The 19,081-nt window shown below is 39.0% G+C and overlaps 1 protein-coding gene across 20 annotated transcripts in view; it reads left to right on the forward strand.

Moving 5' to 3' along the window:
- EML5 (EMAP like 5) overlaps nt 1–19,081 on the forward strand; it is a 165,899-nt gene that overhangs the window by 15,504 nt on the left and 131,314 nt on the right. For all 20 annotated transcript variants that reach the window (XM_044924644.1, XM_044924646.1, XM_044924643.1 and 17 more), the window contains exon 2: nt 9,157–9,316. In XM_044924644.1, coding sequence (XP_044780579.1) covers nt 9,157–9,316 — 160 coding nt within the window. The remainder of the gene's footprint in view (nt 1–9,156; nt 9,317–19,081) is intronic.

A 19,081-nucleotide genomic window follows, 5' to 3' on the forward strand; every position in this document is an offset into this window, starting at 1 on the left:
ATGTTGTATCTAAAAAGGCATCACTATGCCCAAGGTCATCTAGATTTTCTCTTATGTTGTCTTCCAGGAATCTTACAGTTTTACATTTGGGTTTGTGATTCATTTTGAGTTAATGTGTCTAGGCTCTTTTTCACGTGTAGGCGTCCAGTTGTCCCAGCACTGTTTGTTCCAGGAGTCTATCTTTGCTCCATTGTGGTGCCTTTACTCCTTTGTCAATAGTCAGTTGAGTATATTTATAGGGGGGGCAGGAGGAGAAGGGGATGACAGAGGATGAGATGGCTGGATGGCATCACTGACTCGATGGACATGAGTCTAAGTGAACTCCGGGAGTTGGTGATGGACAGGGAGGCCTGGCGTGCTGTGATTCATGGGGTCGCAAAGAGTCTAACACAACTGAGCGACTGATCTGATCTGATCTGATCTGATTTCTGGGTCTCTGTTCTCTTCCATTGGTATATTTGTCTACTCTTTTGCGAATGCCATATTGTCTTTTTTTCTCTTCCAATTTTAGTGAGTTTTATTTATCTCATAAATGTAAGTTTGTACCTTTTGATCATCTTAATCCAATTCCCCATTCCATCCCCTGCCTCTGATATCTGACCTCTTTTTCTGTGAGTTTGTTTTTGAAGTATAATTGACCTACAACACTATGTTAGTTCTTGTTACACAACGTAGTGATTCAGTATTTCTAAACATTTCAAAACGATCGCCATGGTAAGTCTAGTTAAGATATATCACCATACAAGATACTACGTAGTTAGGGACTGTATTCTCCACACTGTACATAGCCTTCTGTGTGTGTGTGTGTGTGTGTGTGTGTGTGTGTGTGTGTGTATGTATTTAAGTTACTGATCTCTTAAGTTCAAACTCTGTTTAACACTCCTTCAGCACCTGCACCACGTTTAATGTTTTTAGCATCGTGTTTTACATCTTTTTGTTTCGTGTGTCCCTTAACTACCTATTGTGGATATAGATGATTCCATGACTTTTGCCCTCGGACCTCCTCGCTGTGGCTCCTTTACTAATTTTACTGTATGTTTGTCTTCACTAGTGAGATTTTTCCCTATCATAATTTTCATGTTTCTATTTCTGGCCTTTTCTTTTTCACTTAGAAATGTCCCTTTAGCGTTTCTTATAAAGCTGGTTTAGTGGTGCTAAACTCTTTTAGTTTTTGCTTGTCTTTAAAACTTTTGATGTCTTCATAAAATCTGAACACAAGCTCTACCAGGTCATAAAGCTTTACCTACTTGGTTGTAGGTTTATCCCTTTCATCACTTAAAATGTATCATGCCACTCCCTCCTGGCCTGCAGTTTCTACTGAAAGGTCCTTTGTGGGAGTTCCCTTGTACATAACTTGCTACTTTCCCTTGCTGCATTTAACATTCTCTCTCTCTAATTTTTATGTCTTGGTGTGGTCCTCTTTGGGTTGATCCTGTTGGGGACTTCCTGTGCTTTCTGGACCTGGATGTCTATATCCTTCCTCAGGTTAGGGATGTTTCCAGCTGTTGTGTCTTCAAATATGTTCTCTGCTCTCTCTCTTTCTCTTTCTCTTCTTCTGGGACCCCTATAATTTGAATGTTAATATGCTTGATGTTGTATCACAGGTCTCTTAAGCTGTCCTCATTTTTTTTTTATTCTTTCTTTTGTTCAGCTTGAGTGATTTCTATTACTTGTCTTCCAGTTCACTAATCTGTTCCTCTGTACCATTTAATATACTGTTGATTCCTTGTAGTGTATTTTCCATTTCAGTTCCTGTGTTCTTCATCTCTGTTTGGTTTTTCTTTATCTTTCTAAACTTTCTATGAGAAACTTCTGTTCATCCAGTCTTCTCCCAAATTCTCTGAACACTTCTACAGTTGCCAAGGTCCAGCCCCGGCTGATCCAGGGTATTCGAAGGAGAGATGGCTAGGCGACCTATTCAAATGTTAATTAGAGATATAAAGAGTAATAAAAAGAGGATAGCTCAGTAGGAAAATTCAGTGGAGAAAAGAAGCTGAGTGGCTTGGCTTATGCGGAAAATCAATATAACCCGTGACACCAGGTTAGCTCTGACCACGGAGGCCGCAGGCGCCCTCTCGAATAGCGGAAGGTGCCCCACCTTAGACACCTTCTCGAGTGGGTCTTAGAAGCCCAGGCAAATAAATGGTTGCAGAGGATATCCGCGCTCCAGATGGACACTCAGCTGGAAGTTAAAGGAAAGAATGACATGGGGAGACCAAGCATTGGTGAGCAAGGCCCATAGCTTTATTTTCAACAGGGGTTTTTATACCCTAAGTTACACATAGGGGATAATAGGGGATGCAAAGTCAGCAGTCTTTGATGCTTATCAAAAACCAGGATTTCTTTCCTGTTAATTTATCGTATACAAATGGTTTAGGTGATTTACATCATCTTCTGGCCAGAAGGCCTATTAATATTTTATGACTCTTGACAAGGACTTATCAACTGTAAGACTTATTTTCTCTAAGAGTAATTATTTTAAGGTTTGGCACCATCTTTCGAAGATAAAATTGCATTCCTATAGGGTGGATGTGTAATGGGTTTACAAAGGAAAGAATTTATTACCTTAAGTGTCTAAAGTTACTAACACCAAGGCCACTACTTATTTTTTCTATATACCAACTATATTAATTAATACACATTCAAGGATACAATTCAGGGGATGTGGAAACTTGGCAACAAACATTGGCTCATCAATGAAATCTTTTACTAGTTTTATTCTGACAGTTTCTAACTCTCTGAGAGGCTCTAAGCTATTTGAATATCTTAAGCTTCCCATGCCTCTCGAGGCTGGGAGACTGTAAACAATCGTATGCATAGCTGTAGGTGTCCGGGTAAACTTGTCAGGCGAGTTAGAGAGCCATCTGAGGGGTTTGGATTTAAACACTCCTAATTGCCCAGGAACTTTATTAATTGGAGCTGTAAGTTAGCTCTTTGACAGAGAGAGCGAGATGGTGGTGGGGGACAGCCCCCAGTAAAGTCAGAGGTGAGAGCACAAAGCAATAAAGTAGGCAGACTCTGGTTTTTTGGGGGGTAGATGCTCGAGAATATCCGAGGGCACTCCCGAGGCTCGATCCTGCCTTTGCGTATGCCGAGCCTCCTTCCTCATGACCTTTGTCCCGAGTGGAATGTCTCTCGCCAGCTCCCGGCATACAGTCGTTACCTAGAACTCTCTATAGCATAGCTTGCCTATTGCCCTTCACTCAGTTCTTCTTTGCCCAACAGCACAGCCCCACTCAGTCATCAGAACTCTGGGAGTGCCCGCTACATGGGCGTGTGGGTCCTACTGTTACGAGCATCTGATAGGTGTGGCTGGCCCACGTTCCAGTCAGTTGCCAGGCGCTGACTTGCGTGGAGGATGCTGGCTACTGGTGGGCAGGGTTGAACAGCAAGGCTGCTGACTGTCCTGGAGCTAGTGCTGGCCCACGGGTGGTTTGTGCTGGTTTCTGGAGTGGGTGGTTGCAGTGCTGGGGTGTTCCAGATATACTGGCCTGCAGGTGGGTAGGGCCAGTTCCAGCATAGCTAGAGTCTGGGGTGTCCCAAAAGTGGTGTTGGCCAACTAGTGAGACTGGCTAGATCCTGGGGCATCTGGCTAAGGGGCCCAGGGTGTCTTGGAGTTGTTATCAGCCAGCTGGCAGGCAGGGTTGGGTCCTGGGGTCTCTAGCTGCAAGGCCAGGGGGTTCCAGAGCTGGTGTTTGCCTGTTGGTGGGTGAGGCAGAGGCCTAAGGGATTCTAGGGCTAATGCTTGTTCCCTGCTGGGCAGAGCTGGGGGTCCCAGAGTTGGTGTTTCTCCTCACTGGTAGTGGGGAGGGAAATTTACATACGAGGCATATCTTGGGCAGCTGCGTGACAAGGAGATCTCCGTATACCTGCCCGCTAGAATCTCAAGCATTTATATAGCGATCTTAACAGGGTACGGAGTCTCTAGTTGCCTGGGTTCATTTCTTAGGTCAGTTGGTGGTCATGTCTTCTCAGTAACCTCCTCCAACATTCAGATAAGTTGGGAAGAACTGATACCTTTTTTTTACCCTAATAACTGTCATCTTGATAGTACTGAGTCTTCCTATCCATGAATATAGAATATCTATTTTTTATAGTTCTTGATTTCATTCATCAGAGCTTTGTGGGTTTCCTCATATAGATTTTGTATCTATTTTGTTAGATATATGCCTAAATATTTCAGTTTGGGGTGTTAATATAATGGTATTGCATTTTCAATTTCAGATTCCACTTGTTTACTGTCAGTATTAGGATAACAGTTAATTTTGTATGTTAACTTTGTATCCTGCAGCCTTACATAGTCATGTATTGGTTCCAGGAATTTTTTTTTTTTTTTGGCTGATTTTTTTTTGGATTTTCTACATAGGTGATTGTGTCATCTATGAACAAAGACAGTTTTATGTCTTCCTTCCCAATCTATATACCTTTTATTTCCTTTTCTTGTATTATTGCATTAGCAAGGCCTTCCAGTATATTATTGAAAAGGAATGGTAAAGGGGGGCATTGATGACTTGGACCTGATCTTTGTGGGAAAGCTTAGAATTTTTCAACGTGAAATATGATGTTAGCTGTGAGTTTTTGTAGATACTCTTTATAAGGTTGACACAAAGTTCTTCTGTATTCCTAGTTTCCTGAGAGTTTTTATCATGAATAAGTATACTTATAGTATAAGTATACTTATAGTATAAGGTTTTATCATTAATAAGTATAAGTATACTATAAGTAATAGTGTTTGTCTATGCCTTTTTTGCATCTATTGATATGATCATATGATTTTGCTTTTTTAGTCCATTGGCGTGGTGGACCCATCAGTTGATTTTTTTAATGATATTAATACCTCAGATAGTATTCCACATAGTTGTGGTATATAATTCTTTTTATACTCCTTTAGATTTGATTTGCTAAGCAAGTTACATTTGACCTGAAGCATAAATTATTTGAATGAAGCAAGATTTGGAAGATCATTCTAGAGACAAAAACCTTTGAGAGCATAATAAGTTTGGCCTTTTCAAGAGACAGAAAGGCCAGTGTGTCTGAAATGTGATGAACAAAAGGGAGAATTGTAGAAGTTGAGGTTTGAGAAGTAGGTGAAGGTATGTATTGTAGAGCCTTGTAAATGCCGTAATAAATAGTTTGGATTTTATTTTGATTGTAATAGGAAGCTGTTGGGGGATTTTAACTGTGCCATTGCCTTCTTTGAGATGGCCCTTCAAATGTTATACCACTTTTGGCATAAATGGACTAACAGAGATAATACTTCAACATTATGGCATCAGGCAGAACACCATTTACTTGACACACTAGTTTTCAGTCAGAGAGGGTATGATGTCTAATAGATTTGAATCGTGCATCTTATTTGGATGAACCCAAATATTTTGCCTTGCATACACCCATCACAGAAGGATGAAGTATTTTCTACATATTTTCAATCTGTCATACACATGTATTATTTCCACATTTTGAAATGTTCTAATTTCTTTTTATGTTTATCTAAAGGTGCTTTCCGGAGAAGGCAATGGCACCCCACTCCAGTACTCTTGCCTGCAAAATCCCATGGACAGAGGAGCCTGGTAGGCTGCAGTCCATGGGGTCGCTAAGAGTCGGGCATGACTGAGTGACTTCACTTTCACTTTTCACTTTCCTGCATTGGAGAAGGAAATGTCACCCCACTCCAGTGTTCTTGCCTGGAGAATCCCAGGGATGGGGGAGCCTGGTGGGCTGCCGTCTATGGGGTTGCACAGAGTCGGACACGACTGAAGCGACTTAGCAGCAGCACAAGTGCTTTCTGGGCAATTTGTGGGTTTTTTTTTTACTTTTTTTTGGAGTGTAGTTGATGAACAGTGTTGTTGTTAGTCTCAGGTGTACAGCGAAATGACTCAGTTGTTGGGTTGGCCAAAAAGTTTAATGCGTAGGGAACCCCAGACAGCTTTTTGGCCAACCCAGTGTATACATACATATGTATCCATTCTTTTTCAAAAATTCTTTTCCCATTTAGGTTGTTACAAAATATTGAGCAGAGTTCCCTGTGTAGGGCCTTGCTGGTTATCCATTTAAAATATGTGTACAATCCCAAACTCCCTACCTATCCTTTCCTTCCACCCTTCCCCCTGGTTACCATGAGTTCATTCTCTAAGTCTCTGACTCTGTTTCTTTTCTGTAAATAAGTTCATTTGTATAATTTCTTTTTAGATTCTGCATTATAAATGATATTGTATGACCTTTCTTTGTCGGACTTACTTCACTTAGTATCAACAGGTCCATCCAGTGCGTGCGTGTGGGCTAAGTCACTTCAGTTGTGTCCAACTCTTTGTGACCCCATGGACTATACAGTCCATGGAATTCTCCAGGCCAGCATACTGGAATGGGTGGCTGACTCGGTATATATAAATATAGATAGATACCGTATCTTCTTTTGGAGAAGGCAGTGGCGCCCCACTCCAGTACTCTTGCCTGGAAAATCCCATGGGCGGAGGAGCCTGTTGGTGGGCTGCCGTCTATGGGGTCGCACAGAGTCAGACACGACTGAAGTGACTTAAGCGTTAGCATATCTTCTTCATCCATTTCTCTGTCAGTGGACTTCTAGGTTGCTTGCATGACTTGGCTGTTGTAAACAGTGCTGCAGTGCACATGTGGGTGCGTGTATCCTCTCAGACCATGTCTTTCTCTGGATATATGCCTGTGAGTGGGATTGCAGGATCGTTTGGTGGCTCTATTTTTTAGTTTTTTTCAACTGTAGTACTGTTCTTCGCAGTAGCTGTACCAGTTAACATTTTCACTAACAGTATAAGAGGATTCTCTTCTCTCCACACCCTTTCTAGTGTTTATTGTTTGTAGATTTTTTAGTGATGGCCATTTTGACTAGTGTTAGGTGATACCTCATTGTATAAAATTTTTGATTTTCATTTCTCTAATAATTAGAGATGTTGAACATCTTTTCACGCGCCTCTTGGCCATCTGTATGTCTGCTTGGAGAAATGTCTGTTTAGGTCTTTGGCCCTTTGTTTTAGATTGGGTTGTCTGTTTTGATGATATTAAGCCACATGAGCTGTTTGTAAATTTTGGAGACTAGTCTGTTGTTGGTCACATCATTTGCAAATATTTTCTCCTATTTTGTGGGTTGTCTTTTTGTTTTCTTTATGGTTTACTTTGCTGTACAAAAGCTTTTGAGTTTGATTAGGTCCCATTTGTTTATTTGTTTTTATTTCCGTTACTCTGGGAGATGGATTGACAAAGATAGTGCTGTGATTTATGGCAAAGAGTGTTCTGTCTGTGTTTTCCCTCTGTGAGTGTTACAATGTCCAGCCTTACATTTAGGTTGTTAATCCATTTTGAACTTATTTTTGTGATGATGTTAAAGAATGTTCTAATTTCATTTTTTTAAAAGGTAGCTGTCCAGTTTTGCCAGACCATTTATTGAAGAGACTCTCCATCATTGTACAGTCTCACCTCCTTTGTTGATTAATTTACCATAGATATGTAGGTTTATTTCTGGGCTTTCAATCCTGTTGCATTCACCTGTGTTTCTGTTTTTGTGCCAGTACCACACTGTTGATGACTGTAACTTTGTAGTAAAGTCTGAAGTCAGGGAGCTTGATTCCTCCAGCTCTGTTTCTCTTTCTCAAGATTGTTTTGGCTCTTTGGGGTCTTTTATGTCTCCATATAAAGTTTAATTTTTTTAGTTCTAGTTCTGTGAAAAGTATCATTGGTAATTGATAGGGATTGCATTGAATCTGTAGATCGCCATGTGTAGTATAGTCATTTTTAACATTTAGTATTCGAATCTAAGAACATGCTATCTATCTGTGTCATCATTTTTTTTTTTATGTCAGAGTCTTATAGTTTTTGGAGCACAGGTCTTTTGTCTTTTTATATACATTTATTCCTGGGTACTTTATTCTTTTTAAAAAACATTTGTTTATGTATTTCCGATTGTGTCGGGTCTTAGCTGTGGCACGTGAGACCTTTCATTGCAGCGTGCAGGCTTCTCTCTGCTGGTGCCGCGCAGGCTCCACGTGCCCCGGCTGCGGGGCTTGCGATGCGCCCAGGTTTAACAGTTGTGGTGCTGGCATGTGGGATCTTAGTCCCCGCACCAGAGATCAAGCCCACGTCCTCTGCACTGGCAGGCGGATGCTTAACCACTGGGCCACCAGGCAAGTCCCAGAAGAGGTTGGATTTTTGTCAGATGTTTTTTATGCATCTAATGAAATGAATGTGTATGGGAGTTTGGGTGTCCTTTATTTATTGATTTTTATTGATTGATGTACTATATTGGTTTTAATTTGAACAAAACTTGTTGAACGAAACTTCCATTCCCGCTTATCTTTCCTCTCAGTAGTTTCTCACTTAGTGCTCCTTGACTTGATGATACCGTCCCTGACCATCCAGCTGCCTACCAGAAACCAAGCGTTGTCTTAGACTGTTCCCTTTCCCTTACTCAGTACATCAAATCTGTTGATTCTGTTTTTGGCCTCCTAACTTTTCCCTCTTCCCTCCTAACTTCCCTCTTGGAAGTTCATTTTCCACCCTGATGCCAGGAGTGATTTTGTTTCTCCCAAAGAGGAAGCTAATCATCCAAATACACTTGTAGAAAAATTTATGAAGTAGAAATTTATATTCATTCTCTGCCTTCTGCTGATGTGTGTAAAGCACTATCAACTGTTTGGCCCTTGTCTTATCTTTAACGACTTATAGACTACTTCCTGTGAATTATGAATGACTTTTCTGTTTTTTTAAATGGGATTTGTAATTTTATGTATCATAGGAGTTGCTTTGAACACTAAGAATTGGTCTAACTTTTATACAGTAAAAGAGTAAATGGGAGAGAGAGCTTAAAAGAAGGTTAATACCAAATGAGAAAATGGCAAGTGGTAGGGTTGATACTAATTCATTTCTGTGGTTCAGTTGAGTACTTGTGAGAATTCTTTTTTGTTTTTGATAAGTTTACACACACTGCGTCATATAACAGGATTATAAAGCCTGTCGTAACTGCTTATCACATGTACCATTGAAGTAGTAACTCTTAGCATGGGTTTTTATGGAAGTTATTTTAAATCCAAATTATTTTAAGCAGGTAAATAATGAAAGTCTTAATTTTCACATTGATATAAGAGCTCCATAAGCAGTTTTACATCTGTTTATTTGTGATTAATTTTGCAGCCTTGCATTGCACCCGGAACGAGCACTGGTGGCAACAGGACAAGTTGGGCGAGAGCCTTATATCTGTATCTGGGACTCGTGCACTGTGCAGACCGTGTCAGTTCTGAAGGACGCTCATACACATGGTATAGCTTGCTTAGCATTCGACTTAGATGGGCAGGTATGTTAAAATTTTTTCTCTTTTTCTAAGCCGTGTTTTTAAAATGTGTATTAGAAATTATTGTAAACCTTTAGATATTAAATTGGAAAGCAATTGACAAAAAGCATTTGTTCAAGGTGGATGTGGGTAGATGGGGTGGGTGGTAGATATATATAAGAAAAATAAGAATAATGAGTTTTTATTTTACTGTATGAAGAACTTTTCAGCTGAATTAATTTGTACTATAAAGGTCTAAGTGATTCTGAGTCAGTGGAACATTACCTGGTTGTTCTAGAAAATTTTACATATGACTCTTTTCCAGGTATTATAAGATAAGAAGATATCTTAGAAAAATTAATGTTTCTCTAAGTAGAGCTATAACCATTTTAATTTTTAGTTATTTATATATTTCTATTAAAATTATATTTTTAGTTGAAAACAATGAGGTAGTTGTTATATGAGCTTTTTATATAAAGTTGAGGTTCATAGCAAAAGATGTAATCATCATTCCACTTACTAATCAGTTCCTAAATTGCTGTTTACTTCTAGTCAGTGATTTTTAAAACACTAAGCCAACAGCTGTTTTGTGGTACTTTCATTGAACTTGTTATACCTAACACTTAGTTAAGAAGTGGTAAGAAGTTAGTTTTTGCAGATTTAGTTAATTTATAATCTTTAAAAGTTTTACAGTGAAATTAAACTTTAAAAATCATTTTAACTTTTAGAAGAATTTTAGTTGTGTTTTTAATTCTTAAAATTAATTTTTTTAGATCTGTATTTCACAGAAACACATTACATTTTGCTTTAGTCACTTGGTAGCCAGTAGGTATTTTAATATATAACTCTGAGGAATAGCTTCTTTGAGTAGCATAGATTAATATGACTTTCTGATAAGAGTCTGGTAAGAGATCTATAAAATCTATGAAGATGTAACTTGAACTTCTCATTTGCAGAAAAATGTGCTTCTAGGTTTAGAATCACTGGGTAGCAGTGACTGGCAATTCCAGAACCTTAATTCATGTCCTATTTTGCTATTATTGTCAGTTCCCTTAATGTCCTCATATCAGAATTTCATTTTCCTTCTTGAAAGGAAGAAAATAATATTCTCTCCTTACTTTGCAAGAGATTGTCTTATGAAACAAACCAACAAAAGTTGTTTTTTAAATTATTTTCCAGAAGTATTATGATATCTAAGATGGTTTAACTATACTTGTATACTTTAAATATAGGTTTTTTTTCTCATAATTTTAAAATTACCCTTTCTAAATGTATTGTGGTGCTGAGGAATTTCTCTTATATGAAATGAGAAATGATGCCAGGAGCTTTTACTAGCTGAAAGCTTTATTTAATTTTGCTTGTTTTAAGTAATTTATAAGAAACATCTTGGGTACATGCATTTGATTATCATAGATCTTCAGAAGAACATGTTACTTAAAAATGTAAGCTTATAAAATCATAGCTAAAAGTTATTGAGCACATATTAATTGCCAGGCATTGTGCTAAGCTTACATTATCTCATTTAATCCTCACAACAATCCTATGAAATAGATATTATTATTATCTCCATTTTACAGATAAAGAAACTGAGACTTAGAGAGGTTAAATAACTTGCCCCAGGTTACACAGCTAGTAAATGGAGCCAGAGCGGGAACCCAGGTCAGTCATACTCCAAAGCTCATGTTTTTAACCCCAATACCCTACTGCCTCCCAAACATGGAACTAAGGAGGTGATTATATTTCAGGAGGAATTCATTCATCTTAAGTACAGTTGAAACTCGTAAGGAACTGTGATCAATTGAAAATTAAGAGTATTTCTGAAATTATGCTAATCAGAAGATGCTTTAGTTAAGAAATTTGAGAACATATTATTCATTAATATCTATAACTTTGTGAAATACCAATTAAGAAATACTAATTTTTGCATTTTTTACTAGATTTGAAACTGTAAGTGATCAATTAAGATTTATCCAATGAATGAGTCTTCCTGTTAATACTATGCTTAATTTTCTTTTTTTCCTAGCTGTTTTTTTCTAAATGGATTGACTATCCATGCTAATACTGGAAGTCTGTCTTATTGGGAATAATCAGGGCATGAAAAGGCTATATAAATTCACATCAAACAGAGATTAAAATTTCATAGTAAATGAGAGAGAGGAGGTATGAGGAAGGCATTAATCCTTTTATCTTGAAAATACAACCATAATCTATAAAAGCCATTCACATAATTAACAAAATCTAAGTTATAGTTAAAACTCTGCCAATTTATAGTATGAACTAAGAATAAAATGTTAATTTTTAACCTGATTTTGTCAGTTTTATGCTGATATAAAGTAAAATGCTTTACTTTGCCTTTTACCTTTGATTTTTGACACATGACTATGAAGAGAGTCATTTTTGCAAAAATATTAAAGGAATTCACTGATTTTATTCCTAGGGCCTTTTAGTAGTCTCTTAACATCTAGCCATATCTCAAGTGCCTATTGTATTGTTTTTGAGTTTTCATCTCTTCTGTTGCTTGCCAGATCCTGATTTCTTGCGGCTTTCTATATGATTTGACCAATGTTTACTCTGTTGAGTCCTACATATTTTGCACAATTTGTGATTTTTACTTTGTGACATCTGTAACAACTAGTCCTCACTCAATATTGAAATCACAAGGACCCCCCACCCAATACTAGACTGTTTTAAGTTTAATTGTCTACTATTTGAGTGTGTTTCACACTTGCAGAAACTCATGGAATGCATCTAGTTGTGCCTATTGCGATGTTTTTCTCATTTGTGTTTTTAGTGTGCTAGAACTTTCTAATGAATACAGCTGACCATTGAACAGTGCAGGGCTTAACATACATAAAACTTGGAGTTGGCCCTCTGTATTCACGGCGCCTCTGCCTCTGTGGACTCAGCCAACCACAGATGCGCAGTACTGTAGTGTTTACTGTTGAAGAGCACCCGAGGGTAAGTGAAGCCAGCAACTTCAAAGCTTTACTTCTAGGTTAACTAAAGACACAACCAAGACTTGCTCTGGAAATAGGATCAGGAAGGAATTCGGGAAGCTGGATAGAGGCTTCTTCATCTGTTTTTTTCCTCCCTGTTACTTCTTTGTTGTTGTTCTGTAGCTCAGTCCTGTCCGACTCTCAGAACCCATGGACTGCAGCATGCCAGGCCTCCCTGTCCTTCACCATCTACCGGAACTTGCTCAAACTCTCTATTGAGTTGGTGATGCCATCCAGCCATCTCATCCTCTGTCATCTCCTTCTCCGTTTGCCTTCAATCTTTCCCAGCATCAGGGTCTTTACCAATGAGTCAGCTCTTCACATCACATGGCCAAAGTATTGGAGCTTCAGCTTCAGCATCAGTCCTTCCAATGAATATTCAGGACTGATTTCCTTTAGGATTGACTGGTTTGACCTCCTTGCAGTCCAAGGGACCCTCAAGAGTCTTCTCCAACATCACAGTTCAAAGCATCAATTCTTCGGTACTCAGCCAACTCTCACATCCATAAGTGACTAATGGAAAAACCACAGCTTTGACTAGACATACCTTTGTTGGCAAAGTAATGTCTCTGCTTTTTAACATGCTGTCTAGGTTTGTCATGGCTGTTCTTCCACGTTGCAAGTGTCTTTGAATTTCATGGCTGCAGTCACCGTCTGCAGTGATTTTGGAGCCCCCAAAAATAAAGTCTGTCACTGTTTCCATTGTTTCCCCATCTATTTGCCATGAAGTGATGGGACCAGATGTCATGATCTTCGTTTTCTGAATGTTGAGCTTTAAGCCAACTTTTTCACTCTCCTCTTTCACTTTCATCAAGAGGCTTTTTAGTTCCTCTTCGCTTTCTGCCATAAGGGTGGTGTCATCTGCATATCTGAGGTTATTGATATTTCTCCCAGGAATCTTGATTCCAGCTTGTTCCTCATCCAGCCTGGCATTTCGCATGATGTGCTCTGCATAGAAGTTAAATAAGCAGGGTGACAATATACAGCCTTGACGTACTCCTTTCCCAATTTGGGACCAGTCCATTGTTCCCTGTCCACTTCTTGACCTGCATACAGATTTCTCAGGAGGTGGGTACGGTGGTCTGGTATTCCCGTCTCTAAGAATTTTCCAGCTTGTTGTGATCCACACAGTCAAAGGCTTTAGTGTAGTCAGTAAAGCAGAAGTAGATGTTTTTCTGGAATTCTCTTTTTCTATGATCCAGCAGATGTTGGCAATTTGATATCCGATTCCTCTGCCTTTTCTAAATCCAGCTTGAACATCTGGAAGCTCTCAGTTCACATACGTTGAAGCCTAACTTGGAGAATTTTGAGCATTACTTTGCTAGCATGTGAAATGATTGCAATTGTGTGGTAGTTTGAATATTCTTTGGCACTGCCTTTGGAATTGGAATGAAAACTGACCTTTTCCTGTCCTGTGACCACTGCTGAGTTTTCCAAATTTGCTGGCATATTGAGTGCAGCACTTTCACAGCATCATCATTTAGGATTTGAAATAGCTCATCTGGAATTCCGTCATCTCCACTAGCTTTGTTCATAGTGATGCTGCCTAAGGCCCACTTGACTTCACATTCCAGGATGTCTGGCTCTAGGTGAGTGATCACACCATCATGATTATCTGAGTCATGAAGATCTTTTTTGTATAGTTCTTCTGTGTATTCTTGTGTAACCTCTTAATATCTTCTACTTCTGTTAGGTCCATACCATTTCTGTCCTTTACTGTGCCCATCTTTGCATGAAATGTTCCCTTGGTATCTCTAATTTTCTTGTAGAGATCTCTAGTCTTTCCCATTCTATTGTTTTCCTCTATTTCTTCCCTTGATCACTTTGGAAGGCCTTCTTATCTCTCCTTGCTATTCTTTGGAACTCTGCATTCAGGCGAGTATATCTTTCCTTTTCTCCTTTGCCTTTCACTTCTCTTCTTTTCTCAGCTATATGTAAGACCTCCTCAGACAACCATTTTGCCTTTTTTGCATTGCTTTTTCTTGGGGATGGTTTTGATCACCACCTCCTATACAGTGTTATGAACCTCCATCCATAGTTCTTCAGGTACTCTATCAGATCTGATTCCTTGAATCTATTTGTCACTTCCACTGTATAATCATAAGGGATTTAATTTATGAATGGCCTAGTGGTTTTCCCTGCTTTCTTCAATTTAGTCTGAATTTTGCAATAAGGAATTTATGATCTGAGCCACAGTCAGCTCCTGGTCTTGTTTTGCTGACTGTATAGAGCTTCTCCATCTTCGACTGCAAAGAATATAATCAGTATAATTTTGATGTTGACCATCTGGTGATGTCCATGTTTAAAGTCATCTCTTTTGTTGTTGGAAAAGGGTGTTTGCTATGACCAGTGCATTCTCTTGGCAAAACTCTGTTAGCCTTTGCCCTGCTTCATATTGTACTCCAAGGCCAACCTTGCCTGTTACTCCAGGTATCTCTTGACTTCCTACTTTTGCATTGCAGTCCCCTATGATGAAAGGAACATCTTTTTTGGTGTTAGTTCTGGAAGGTCTCGTAGGTCTTCCTAGAACCATTTAACTTCAGTTTCTTCAGCATTAGTGGTTGAGGCATAGACTTGGATTACTGTGATATTGAATGGTTTGCCTTGTCATTTTTTAGATTGCACCCAAGTACTGCATTTTGGACTCTTTTGTTGACTATGAGGGCTACTCCATTTCTTCTAAGGGATTCTTATCTGCAGTAGTAGATATAATGCTAAGTCACTTCAGTCGTGTCTGACTCTTTGCGACTCCATGGATGGTTGCCCGCCTGGCTCCCCTGTCCATGGGATTCTCCAGGCAAGAATACTGGAGTGGGTTGCCATTTCTTTCTTCAAGTAGGTATAATGGTCATCTGAATTAAATTTGCCCATTCCAGTCCATTTAGTTCACTGATTCCTAAAATGTCGATGCTCACCCTTGTTCTTAGTATCTTGAAAGGAGCTGTTCCTTCTGTCTGCTTCTTAAATATCAGTGTTCCTATTAATATAGCTTTCTTTCCCTTCATCCCCTCACTTTAGTTATTCTCTTTCGGGATTACTACATCTATGACTTTAACTCCTGTATCAGTTAACAATGGCCCCAGCTTCTCTCCACAACTCCATATGATGCAGTGATTTAGTCACTTAAGTCATGTCCGATTCTTGTGACCCTATGGACTATAGCCTGCCAGGCACCTCTGTCTATGGGATTTTCCAGGCAAGAGTACTGGAGTGGGTTGCCATTTCCTTCTCCAACTCCATATAGCCTCCTTGAATGTCATATAGATATACCATTTATTACATGTTTAAAACTGAATTCTCTTTATTCTAACTCATTAAAAAACAAAATTTATTCTTTCTCCTGGTTCTGGCTACCTCTCTAGTCTTGTCTCCTGCCACTTCGCAGCAGGCAGCTCTTCCCCTCAGCCGCATCAAAGTACTAGCTCTTTCCTGAAAGCACCATTATCTGTCTCATCTTCGTATACTTTGGTCTGAAATACATTATGTTTTACTTTTGTGCCCAACTGTCTCTTACTCTGTCTTCTAAGATATGGTTGAAGCATTACTTTCATTGGAAAACTTTATGCACACCTGTGAGAAAGGATGATAAGGTACAAAATTATAGAAATCTAAGAGGGCAGTATTTGCTTGGTTGTTTCTACCTTTTCCTCTCTGCTGTTGCTTAATCTGTGGTTGCTGTTGCTGCTGCTGCTAAGTCGCTTCAGTCATGTCTGACTCTGTGCAACCCCACAGACGGCAGCCCACCAGGCTCCTCTGTCCCTGGGATTCTCCAGGTAAGAACACTGGCCTGGGTTGCCATTTCCTTCTCCAGTGTATGAGAGTGAAAAGTGAAAGTGAAGTCGCTCAGTCATGTCCAATTCTTTGCAATCCCATGAAGTGCGGCCCACCAGGGTCCTCCATCCCTGGGATTTTCCAGGCAAGAGTACTGGAGTGGGGTGCCATCTGTGGTTAGGGAGGTTGATTTGGGCCATGCAGTGTTTATCAGGGCCACAGAGGAAGTGCTCCCAGGTCTACTTTGTCACTGCCTATACAGAGCTAGATGCTCTGGAGCCCTGCTGAGAGGTACATGCGTGCTCAGTCACCAGTCGTGTCTGACTCTTTTCGACCCCATGGACTGTAGCCCGCCAGGCTCCTCTGTCCATGGGATTTTCCAGGCAGGAGTAGTGGAGTGGGCTGCCACTTCCTTCCTTCTCCAGGGCATTGTCCCAACCCAGAGATCGAACCCAAATCTCTGGCATCTCCTGAGTTGGCCGGTGGATTCTTTACCGCTGAGCTACTTGGGAAGCCTGGAGTTTTAAAGTTAACAGTTGTGGTTCACTGTGTGTGATCAGCTTAGCCAGAGAGAAGAGGCACTGATCAGATGCCCAGTGCCCTGCTGACTATTCCTCACTTTATACTTGTCTTGTAAAATTTTAATCTTTACACAGTGTGCTATAGCAAGAGGTCGATATTTTTGTTTTAGCTCAACATATGCAGGTACTCTCTAGTTCCAAAATACTAAGGACTGTTAAGAGGAGCAAGTTGTCTCTTCTAGTCACTTGAAATTTCTGCTACTGTGACTTGATGGAGAGCCAGATACAAACTGTACTCTGTATCTTTTTATGAAAGTCATTCATTCTCTCCATTTGGGGACTTAAATAATAATCCTGCTTTGCAGAAACTTTCTAACTAGGTACTCAATGGCATTTCTCATTCAGATGCGTAGAAGGCATGGGTTCTTAAAGTTAATTATGGTTATGGTAAAAATAATGATGATGATAGCAAACATTTATATAACATTAAGCATATGCCAAGCACTCTTCTAACTCATCTATATGTGTTAATTCTCATATTAACCCTAAGGTTTTATTCTATTCTCCTCACTTAAGAGGAGCCTAAGGTACAGAGAGGCTAAGTAATTGCTCAGATTACTTGCTATTGGGAATCCAGTCAGGGACAGAGGTGGAACTGGCGTTTAGACCTGGGCAGACTCTGTGCTCTAAACCTGGGACTGGCAAAGCTGTCTATAACAAGTCAGTAAATATTTTAAGCTTGTGAGCCTACGGTCTCTCTCATAGCTACTCCAGCTCCGCGTTAGAATGAAAGCCGTCATAGACAGCTTATAAAGGAATAGGTGTGGCTGTGTTCCAGTAAAACTTTGTTTATTAAAACAGGGTGCAAGTCTGAGGGTTGTAATTTTCCTACCCCTGCTTTTAAACCAGTGTTTTTCAAAGTATGTGTTGTGGCTTTGTCCCTGTGATTTTTTTCCTTTAACCCTTCGGTTACTTAGAATTGTATTGATAGTTACCAGATATTTGGAGAATTTTCTGTGTAACTTTCTGTTATTCTGATTGAATTTTGTTTTTGAATTATGTCAGAGAACATACTGTGTATTTTAATTTTTTTTAATTTATTTAGGCCTGTTTTGTAATTCAGAATTCTGTTATCTTCGTGTGGCTTCCTGTGCACTTTAAAAGTATGTATTCTGCTGTTTCTTTTTTCCTTGTTTATTGTGCTTTTGTTGTCACTTATTTTACAGCTTTCACTTTCATTCATTTTACATGCTCTGTAAACTCTATAATAACTGTTATTATGTTTGCCTTAAACAGTTTTCAAAGAAAATTAAAAATAAGAAAAGTCTTTTTTATTTACCATTTGGGTACTCTTCATTCATATATGTAAATTAAGTCTCTCTTTGGTATCATTTTCTTTCTGCCTGAAGAAACTTCCATGATCATATCTTATAGTGCAGCTTTGTTGATGATGGATTTTCTCAAAATAAAGTCAAAAAATACTTTATTTTGACCCAAGTTTTGAATATTTTTGGTAGGTATATAAGTCTGTGTTGATGTTTTTTCCCCTTCAGCACTTTAGCGAGGCTATTAATTGTGATTTGATGTGCATAACATCAGATGAGAAGCCTAGGGTAATTTTTAAATCTTTGTTTCTACACACCAAAATTGTCTGTCTTTTTTGGCCACTGGTTCAACAGTTTGATGACCGTGTGTGTTAATGTGTTTTTTCTGTGTGTGAGATTATTCTGCTTGAATCTTGAGTATCTCAGATTTGTGGATTTGTATTTTTTTTTAATCAAATGTAGGATGTTTTGCAGAGAAGGCAATGGCAACCCACTCCAGTGTTCTTGCCTGGAGAATCCCAGGGACGGGGGAGCCTGGTGGGCTGCCATCTATGGGGTCGCACAGAGTTGGACATGACTGAAGCGACTTAGCAGCAGCAGGATGTTTTGGCCATTATTTCTTCATTTTTGTTTTTGTTTTCTTTCATCTTTTTTTCTTCTTTTGTTGTCATAATTACCTGTATATTATACCACTTGAAATTTTCTAAAGATGATGAGGCTCTGTTAATTTTTTTCCTTTGTCTTTCTGTGCTTTATTTTTGATAGTTTCTGTTGCTGTGTCTTCAAGTTCATTTATCTTTTCTTCATTGTGTAAGATGCTGGTAATCCTTTGGAGTGAATTTTCATTTCTGATAATTTAACATTTATATTTACAAGTTCAACATTTTTTTTCTTTTATATCTTCCATTTCACTTTTTATTCTTTATATGCTTGTTTTAAAATAATTCTTGAGCATCTTGAACATTTCCATCTTAACTACCAGTGTCTCCTAATTTTAATCATATGTGTGATACCTGGGTCTGTTTGTAATAACTGATTTTTCTTCTGGTTATTGGTCCCATTTTCCTCTTTTTTAACATGTCCAGTAATTTTTTAATTGGATGCTGGACATTGTGTGTATTATATGCTCAATGCTGGATTTTGTTGTATCCCTTTAAAGCATTTTGGACATTGTTC

The sequence above is a fragment of the Bubalus bubalis genome, chromosome 11 (assembly GCF_019923935.1).
Source record: "Bubalus bubalis isolate 160015118507 breed Murrah chromosome 11, NDDB_SH_1, whole genome shotgun sequence".
Classification (NCBI taxonomy): Eukaryota; Metazoa; Chordata; class Mammalia; order Artiodactyla; family Bovidae; genus Bubalus; species Bubalus bubalis.